Source organism: Leptonotus elevatus, chromosome 7, assembly GCF_054856555.1.
Source record: "Leptonotus elevatus isolate MCC_2025b chromosome 7, RoL_Lele_1.0, whole genome shotgun sequence".
In the NCBI taxonomy this organism is placed as follows: Eukaryota; Metazoa; Chordata; class Actinopteri; order Syngnathiformes; family Syngnathidae; genus Leptonotus; species Leptonotus elevatus.
This window is the reverse complement of record NC_141245.1, coordinates 12,944,112-12,953,931: the sequence shown is the minus strand read 5'-3', so window position 1 is coordinate 12,953,931 and position 9,820 is coordinate 12,944,112. Positions and strand designations below refer to the sequence as shown.

General features: G+C 42.3%; 1 protein-coding gene across 2 annotated transcripts; it reads left to right on the top strand.

The window, feature by feature from the left end:
* The first annotated feature begins 490 nt into the window (after positions 1-490).
* On the top strand, positions 491-8,776 carry vmn2r1 (vomeronasal 2, receptor 1). 2 transcript variants are annotated; one of them, XM_086080494.1, is made up of 14 exons: positions 491-714; positions 1,676-1,967; positions 2,176-2,418; positions 2,490-2,681; positions 2,755-2,880; positions 4,810-4,994; positions 5,125-5,245; positions 5,427-5,654; positions 5,747-5,870; positions 6,916-7,076; positions 7,142-7,337; positions 7,444-7,670; positions 7,825-8,024; positions 8,102-8,776. In XM_086080494.1, exons 1-14 carry the CDS (start codon positions 491-493, stop codon positions 8,421-8,423), a joined length of 2,841 nt encoding a protein of 946 aa, XP_085936620.1. In that variant the 3' UTR covers positions 8,424-8,776. The 2 variants fall into 2 exon arrangements, with proteins under 2 accessions (XP_085936620.1, XP_085936621.1); XM_086080495.1 differs by lacking the exon at positions 491-714 and adding an exon at positions 1,032-1,163.
* Positions 8,777-9,820: the final 1,044 nt, after the last annotated feature.

The window sequence follows — 9,820 nt, the reverse complement described above, 5'->3', positions numbered from 1 at the left end:
GGGGGGGTTAACAGGTGTGTCTTTTCCCTTGCTGACTGAGCGACAAGAGCAGACAAGTAGTGTCAGCCACGACAACACGGCATCAAACTCAGGGGACACTGGTTGATATTGGAACAGTATCTCGACTCTCATGTTGTGTAGAGACTTCATGTTACCACATGCGGCCAATTAACTTCTGACATGGCGCCTTGTGTGTGGCTCACTTGAGTGCGGACTGAGTGATGTGTCTCTCGCTGCTAGTTGGCTACCAGTTTCATAATACATGAAACAAAAAAATGAGAAAAAAAATCTACAAGAAAAACTATTTTGACTCATTTCTTGAACTACTTTATATCGTTTTTACCTACTAGCTACCAGTTGAATCAAATCTGCAGCTACCACCCATCCCCTCTCCCTTGAGGACCCAAGAAGCACCTGATGCACCTCACTGCTTCCTTCTCCATCTTTCACACAGCGAAGCTCTTCTGACTCTCGTCTGCAGCGCCATAGCATGGAACCCTGCCACTTTTTACTCGGATTAATCGTCTTTTTGCACTTTTACGCCTCTGCTTCCCCAGAGGCCACGTGCAAGCTGAAGGCCAAGTTCAACCTGAATGGCTACAAGGATGTGGAGAAGAAGAAGGTCATCATTGGCGGGATGTTTCCTGTCCACAGGAGCGTTGCTTCCAGCGCTGGCAACACTTCACGACTGCCTGTGTCCTCCGGGTGTGAGGGGTGAGTTGAGTTTTATTTATTTTGATGACAGTTCAGTTTGTTTTAATAAACTGTGCGTTGGGTTGGATGATTAAAAATAAATAAATACCCAGGTCAAATTATTTTATTGTTATCATTGTTGTAACTGACATATTCAAATTGTTTCAAGCGCTTCAGTTATTCCTGAGAAGTAACAGGGTAACACCTCAGGGACCAATTAGCCCGAATAGCTAACACGATTATTATGCTGCGCTGAGTGGGCAGTGCAGCTGTAGTCAGAAAGTATGTGAAGTGCCTCAAGTGGTACGTTTTAGAATAGCAACGCTACAAGAACATAAAATCTCAACTGGCTAATCAGCATCGGATTATCATTTTCATGGTTTTAAATTTATAGTGTAAACATTTGTGTTTAGTTCTGGAGGAAGAACTGCACTGATACTGTATCCTAAGAGTTTCCTTGTTTGAATGAGGTACTGTCTTTTTTTTTTACTTTTTTTTTTTTTTTACTTGCGATAGCTAGCTTCGTTAGCAGACTACAAGACTTCAGAGGTTTTAAATGTCTCTGACACAACATAATGGTGACTTGCAAGTGAACCTTCAATGTCCTTATTAAAAAAAAAAAGTCCCAGGTCATAATATAACCAAACCAGCTAGCTAGTCTAACTAGTCATTTTCACTCAGAAATGCAAACTGAAATGTAGTTGTAGGGTCTCCCATGCTAGCATGCAATGAACTACTTTCTCATCCCTCTTTTTTCTCGTCCTTATTTGAAAGTTTCTCATTCGAGCGTGAAAGTCTTTCCGTCCTAATGAGAAATATATTTTAAAAATTAATAAATCCCTATGTCACTTTAGGGGCTCCATAAAATAGTTTTAAAAGTTGGTGTACAAAAACTAGTGTAGTGTTTGTTGAAGCTTTACCAGGCAATGAAGTCAACCCGACTGAAATATAACACGGACTCCATCTTGCCATCACACACTAGAATGAATTTCCGTACCTTCCGCTGGACCCAGACCATGCTGTTTGCCATCAATGAAATAAACAACATGGATGAGCTGCTTCCCAACACCGACCTGGGCTACGTCATCTATGACTCCTGCTTCACCATCTCCAAGGCCGTGGAGGGCACCCTCACATATTTGACCGGCCAAGACGAGGCAGTGCCGAACTACCGTTGTGGCACGGGGGCTCCACTGGCTGCTCTCGTGGGCGCGGGGGGCTCTGACCTGTCCATCGCCACTGCCAGGATCCTGGGACTCTACCATTTTCCACAGGTAGTATGTAAAGATATGACAAGACAATGGAATACCAAATGTGAACACAATCTATGATTAGATGATTTGATTTGTTTGGATTTTGAAAAAAAATAAAATAATCCAGTTCCAACTAAATGCTTACATGTGACTACAAAGGTGTAGATTCCCTAAAACTTTGGTGGACTTTTGAATTTCACGACTTTGTGTTCATTCAACCATTCTTCAGGTCAGCTACTCCTCGACCTCCTCAGCCCTGGATAGCAAGTTCCAGTTCCCAACTTTCCTGAGGACCATTCCCAATGACAAACACCAGTCGGCCGCCATGGCCCAGCTGGTGCTGCACTTCGGCTGGACCTGGGTCGGAACCATCGCCGCAGACGACGATTACGGCAAGTATGGCATCAAAGACTTCAAGGAGCAGGTAGAAGAGGCCGGCGTCTGTATCTCCTTCTCCGAAACTCTGCCGAAGGTACGCATCTGTGGTTTTGTTCACATTTGGTTCATGCCATTCATCTCACGTTGTGTTTCTTGAAATCTCAGGTGAATTCCCCTGAAGACATCCAGCGGATAGTCCAAACTGTTATTGAGTCCACGGCCAAGATCGTTATCGTCTTTTCATCAGACGTAGACCTCAGTCCTCTGGTGCTTGAGCTGATCCGGCAAAATGTGAGCAACCGCACTTGGATCGCCAGTGAGGCCTGGGTCACTTCAGCTCTCATCAACCAACCCGGAGTAAGGATCTACAGTATATTTGTCCAACCACCTGTCACTCAGTATTGACACGAGATTGACTACGTGTGCCCAGGTGAGCTCTGTGCTGGGCGGCACCATCGGCTTTGGGGTGAAGAGGGCCGACATTCCTGGTCTTCAGCGACATTTACTCGATCTGGACCCTTATGCCGACCCTCTCACTGAGGAATTTTGGGAGACGGTTAGTGTGGTAGAGTTACTGGGTTAAGGGTCAATCTGAGACAAAGCTGTGAAGCAATGAACTTTGTCACTGCACTTACTTTTTTAGCTATCTGTACTTGGAGTATTAACTTTTCTGAGTTGCTTTTACTTCCCACATTTGGAGCATACAAAGTGTAGCGGTTTTCAACAAACGCAACATCTCATTGGTCCATCAATTGTATCATTATAGTTTGTAGTGATGACAAGAGAGATACATATTCTTTTAATCTGAGGGTCCAGGGTTCAAGTCCCTGTTCAGGCAGTATTATTGAAACTTATTCAAACCCAAAAACGTGTAAATGTGTAATACTTTGTCCTTTACTCCCAATAATGTATTTCATACGTTTTTTGGTTGTTTTTTTTCATGCAAGAGCATACAGAAAGAAGGCTTTGGTACAGCTTCTGACATGAAGAGGTGGCTTAAAGCAATTGTAGAAATGTAGATCAGCCATGTTGCAACAAGCTCTTTTTTTCCCAGTGTTTTCAACAGGAATGTGAATAATGAAGAAAATTCTAATACTAATTGCTACTTTTTTTCCTGATGAAAGAAGAGACTCTAATCTTTCTTTTTGTAGTTTCCATGTTTTTGTAGCAATAGAACACAATATTCTGTGGGACTTGCAAAATCAGTCAAAATCCAGTAAAACAGCCAGGAGCGAAGGTGGTTGCTTCAGTGAAAATGGCTGGGAGTGAATGAGTTAAAGTGGTGAAACAAAGTCGTAAACATTTCTTGACAATAATATGTTGTATCATATGTGACCTCACCAGTCTAAATATTACATTTGTGGAATATGAGTTATACAGCAAAATCCAGCCATTTTTATCAATCACAAGGGGCGGCCATTTGTCAATGACATCACAGTTTCTCAGGGCTCTGGCAATGACCAATCACAGCTCACCTGTTTTCTGAAGCTGAGCTGTGATTGGTTGTTACCTGAGACCTGAGCAACTGTGATGTCATTGTCACTCGACAGTAAGTGGCAAAATGGCCGCCTTCTGATATTATATATATATAAAAACTGCTGGATTTTGCGGCTTAGCTCATATTAACCAGAATACCATATTTAGACTAGTGGGGCTGCATAAAACATTTTTGTCTAGAATTTTTTGGGGGGTTGATTTCCCCTTTAAAGCAACACTAAGGAACTTTTAGTTTACGTTAATTATGGCGGCACCATATGGACAAAAGCGGTAATGTTTTGTCTGAAGGAAGACCACATTTCCCATGAGGACAAGTGCATTGCGTCGGTTTTTTTTTAGCTCACACAGTCAAATTGACTTCAGTCTTTGTAACGAATGAGAAAAGCAGTCAGCACATTTGTAGTTTTTTATGTGGCAGTGTTCCTACCATCCTCCTCAAAGTTGCTTAGTGCCAGTAAAAATGATACAGACCCCCTAAGGCCAAGGCAAAGGTATCATTTAACTAGTTTTAAGGCGATGTTTCATCAGAAGAGTTATGAAAATATTTTATTAAGGTTGAAAAGTTCCTTAGTGCTACTTTAACAAGAAAAAAATAAAATAAAATCAAGAGACTTTTTAAAATTTGACACCAAATATGAATTTTGTCAACAATCCTGCAAGATTATGTCCACTTTCTACTCCTTACTTATGACACAATTTACAAAAAGGTGTAAATAGAGAGAGGTAAAATCAACCATAGTTGCTTTTTTTTTATTAAATTGATTGATATCTTGAGGACTTAAAAAGGACACCAATGTGGAGCGTAAACCCAGGCAGCATTAACAAAAATCACACAATAGATTCATATTCCCCATCCAAGATTCCTGATGAATACGTAAAAGCAACAATCTTATGTAAATACACGTTGTGACTATTTTTGTCACCTCCAAAAAAAGAACGCATTCTGATTATGATTATGATTATTATTATTATTATGTGTGTCTTACAGTTGTTCAACTGCACGTTGGACTATGGTAAAGCTCTAAGAAAGGCCAAAGAGAGGGCGAAGGCGTTCAATGGGACAATGTCCAAAGCAGCAGGGGTTGTGCCTGGTGGTTTGTGTACCGGCAGTGAGTCCTTGGCTCAGCTCAACAACACTTACTCTGACATCTCGCAGCTGCGAATCACCTACAGGTCACTTCACACTGCGCTACTCGCACTAAACACCTGATGGTTAAATTTGGAAAATGTCGATTTTAGCCGTTGTTTTTCTTTTTTTTAATGCGGAGTTGTCATCTTGATAGACTGCAATGTCTTGCCACAGCGTGTACAAAGCAGTGTACGCCGTTGCCCATGCTTTGCACAATCTGGAGCACTGCGAGCCGGGAAAGGGACCGTTTATTGGGATTGGCTGTGCTGACATCGCCAAGTTTGAGCCATGGCAGGTACGTGTGTTGTCAAATCGATCAAGTAGGATCCCTGAAGCCCTGACAGTTTTTTTTTTGTTATTATAGGATCAATGTTATTTGAAAATTACTGACCATATTTTGTTACCAGGTATTAACTTTTATTGCACAGCATACCTGATGGCATACCCATTGATTGGGATCTGACACTTGCTTGTAGCTGATGTACTACCTGAAGAACGTGCGCTTCAACGCGCCGCACACGGACGAGGAGGTCTACTTCACCGATGGAGATGTGGAGGGCTTTTACGACATCATCAACTGGGGAGTTGACAGTAACGGGGAAATATCTTACCTAACGGTGGGGCATTACAATGGTTCCGCCGCTCCAGAGGAGAGGATGACCATGAGGAATGATTCCATTGTCTGGAACAATGAAGCATTGGAGGTCAAGTAGCACATTGTTCAAATTCGCCACGTTTAAATGATTTCAAGGTGGTAGGCTAGGAAATTTCACGGAATTGCATCTGTGCTCTTCAGCCTCCTCGATCAGTGTGCAGTGAGAACTGCAAGCCTGGCACCAGGAAAGGAATCCGCCAGGGAGAACCGGTCTGCTGCTTTGATTGCATCCCGTGTGCGGATGGCGAGATTAGCGACATGTGGAGTTTGTATACCACTTCTTTCTTCTAAAAATACAAAATACAGTGGATATATTAAAACAAAATCCGCGCGCATCTGTTCAAATGCCAGGTTCTTGTGTAAAAAATAAATAAAATAAATGACACCAAGAGAAATAATTTCACAATTTTTTCCACCACTGAAGTCATCTATAATCTTTACAATTTAATTAAAAAAAAATGAGAGTGGAAGTAAAATAAACTTTTTTTTAACCCCTTCAGACCCATAGATGATTGCAGTGGACATGACATATTTTTGTGTGTCTAAACCAATAAAAACGTATCATTTGGATGACGTCAATACTTCTGGATCATGATTGGATCCTAGCTAACAAATCACAATCATAAGTTGATTTGCATGATGTTCATGTTAAAAATGTTACATATAAATTTGGTAAGTTTACAACACGTTACAGCCATACTATCCTGGCGTACACTATAACAAATAAAAATATGAAATACCCCCCCCCCCCAAAAAAAATTTTTCCCCATGTTTTTCTTATGTAGGAAAAGAGTCAAAATCAGTAAAAAAAAATAAATAAAAAAACAATTTGCCCATCAGAAAAAATGCGGGTCTTGAAGGGGTTAATATCCCTTGAATAGGGGTATGTAGGCCTATAGTTTTTTATATCATGGGGATAGTATAACAGAAATATGAATCAATCTTACGTTACAATGGACCCACTCACTCCCACAATGGCGCATGCAAATATGGTCCTATGTGTGGTGTCAAATATGATGATTGGAACTCAGTGGTGTTTTTTTGTAATGATGGGAAAATGAAGCTTCATGAAGCACTTGTGATATATTTTTTTACTCCTCTAGATGGTGCTCTTGGTTTAAAGATAAAGGCTAGTGCAATGGAACACGGTTACATTCCCACTGCATCATTAAACCTAGAGTGCCATCTCGAGGAGTAAAAAAATATCACAAGTGCTTCATGAAGCTTCATTTGCCCATAGTTTTTTTGTTAATTAAATGCATATTTTTTTAAAAACCTTTGCAGTATCTCCTTACTGTTGTCATTGACAGACGCCCGTGAGTGTGTTCTGTGCAGCGGTGATCACTGGTCCAATGACGCTCACGACGCCTGCGTGCCAAAGATCATCGAGTTCCTGGCCTTTAGAGAACCACTTGGGATCACTCTCATCGTCATCTCTGCCTTTGGAGCCCTCGTCACCGTTGCTGTAGCGGTGAGAATACGCAAGAAAGCCTCCTGTGACTGCGGAGCGTCAGTAAAAGTGCTGCCGATTTGTAGGTGGTGTTTGTTGTACATGTGGGCACTCCTCTGGTGAAGGCCAATGATGCTCTGCTGAGCTTTTCGCTGCTCTTCTCGCTGATGGTGACCTTCCTCTGCTCCATTGTCTTTCTGGGAGAGCCTCAGCATTGGAGCTGCATGACCAGCCAAGTAGCTCTGGCTCTGGGCTTTGCACTGTGCCTTTCCTCCCTTATGGGTAAGACAGGAGAAAATGTGCGTGTGTGAAGTTTTAGAGCCAACACCAGCACTGTTCTCTGTTTGATAGATTATCTGTACTCTAATACCTCTATCATTCTACCCAGGCAAGGCAGCGTTGCTGATGCTGAGAGCGCAGGCTATGAAAGCGGCCCGTGCCAAAGCCAAGGCTGCTGCCAAAGCTGCCAGAGCTGGAGCTGAAGCAGCAGCCAACAACCCTGATGTCATCGCAACCAACACAACAAACCTCGCTGACATCGCCGCTCGTGTCAAGCCTGATAGCCTCACATTTGCCCACCAGAGGGCGATGGCTGCCGTGGCAACCTTGATTCAGGTCAAGAACCAAAGCTTCATCCCAGTTTTTCTCAGAATGTGAATTATTTTCATCATGCTCATCAGGATTTTTGCCATCTTGGCTTCCGACATTGGCCTAACCTGGGTTCGATTGCAATATTTAATTCTGCAATTTTGACCAACTTTCCATTCAGGCTTTAGCTTGTACTGTGTGGCTCATCATCCTGCCGCCCTATCCCATGAAGAACACTTCAGCTCAGAATATAAAGATAATTTTGGAGTGCAACGAAGGTTCTGTGGTCTTCATCTGTTGCATCTTTGCCTACGATATCGTACTGGCTCTGCTGGCCTTCATCTTTGCTTTTCTGGCTCGAAAATTGGAAGACCACTTCAGGTGAGAGAGCGGGAAGCGCTCAGGTAAACCAGCATAACGTTCATAACCGCATGCATTTGTCCGATGCTGTGTTCCAGCGAAGCCAAGTGTGTGACCTTCGGCATGCTGGTTTTCTTCATCGTGTGGATCTCCTTCGTCCCAGCCTACCTCAGCACACGAGGCAAATTCATGGTGGCCGTCCAGATTTTTGCCATCTTGGCGTCCAGCTTTGGCCTGCTCACATGCATCTTTTTGCCAAAGTGCTATATTCTACTGCTCAAACCCGAGCGCAACACTGAGGAGATGATGAGACCCCATGACAAGACACGTGATGAAACCTCAACTGGGACCTCGGCGTCACTCGCTACCACCGCCACTGAGGTTAACTCTACAATCGCATCAACCGCTATTGATGATTAGGTGACAGCTAGTAGCATGTAGCTAGACAGGGTGAGATTAGATTGTATGTTACATAATATAATGTCACAGTCATTAATTAATCAAATGAAATGAACACCAATAATGCACTTGGCCAACGGAAGCAAATGTAGTTTTACTTCATCCCCCCTTGAGGTCTAAGACTTTTGTCCATATAATTATTTGAAAATGCATTTCAGTTTTTAACCAATTATTACACTAGGGTTCTCAATGATACATTTCTAAATGTACACATGGCCTACGAGGATTATACTCTTAAAAATATTACATGATGCTCACGTGTTCGTGTTATTCTTACCCATTGTTTTTCACTATGTGCCACTTCTACAGTACATTAGTACATTTTCACGTCTTCAAGAGCACCTATCTTTCCAGGAACCTGCGAAGCTGTGAATGTGTCCAATCAAAGTTTAGTGTACACGATAATAAATTCTGCTGGTGACAGAGCGCTGAAGAAATGTGTTTAGAATTCAATGCTCGCTGACAAGCTGGGGCAGGTCCTAAATCACGTTAAAAGGTGCGCATATGCGCCACCATGGGTGTGCCACATTACTGTATAATACAATTGCAGCGCCTACCCTATGAAAACCCATTACCGCCAGATTTTTTATTTTTTTAATTTTATTTTTCAAAGGTGTGTTTTTTCCCCCTTCACCGTCAGAGGCCCGTTTCTGCCAGTGTGAACGCCCCCCTAACAATTGAAATTTTCATGGCAAAAATATATATTTTTTCGAATACCGGTTGACATCATTAGGGTTGCATATGAGCCGCAACCTATTGCAGCTAACATCGGGTGAGAAGAAGGAAAGTATACCCTGGACTGGTCAACATGTCAATAAGAGGGCACATATTGTATAATAAAGATAGTCAACCATTCAATTCACATTGACATTTCTGGGCAATTTAGTCTTCATCTAACTATAGTTTTCAACATCTAACATGGATGTTTTTGATTGTGGGATGAAGCCAGGGTCCTCCTTAATATTAGACATCAGCTGCTCTAGCTTTCTCAAGAAGAAAATACTCGCTAGGACCTAGCATTTTCTTCTTCCAAGTTGCTAGCAAGGGCTTAGCATTTTCTTCTTCCAAAATGCTAGCTAAGACCTAGCATTTCTTCTTCCAAAATGCTAGTGTTGAAAAACGATCCTTATGTTTTCCGCATGTTCGTAAAATCAGACTGGAGATCGGTGAAACAGGTCCTTCGAAGGATTTATTTTGCAGAAATTTCATGACACAGGCAAGTTACAATCAAGATGCTGTTTGCTCCCCTTGTGTGTGTGTGTCTGGCCCCTCCCACTTGTAGTTGTTCTTATAGTTTCTGCATAGCAGCCCCCAGAAAACCCCTCCCCTTCCTCTTCCTCCTTTGCTGCCCTTAAGCC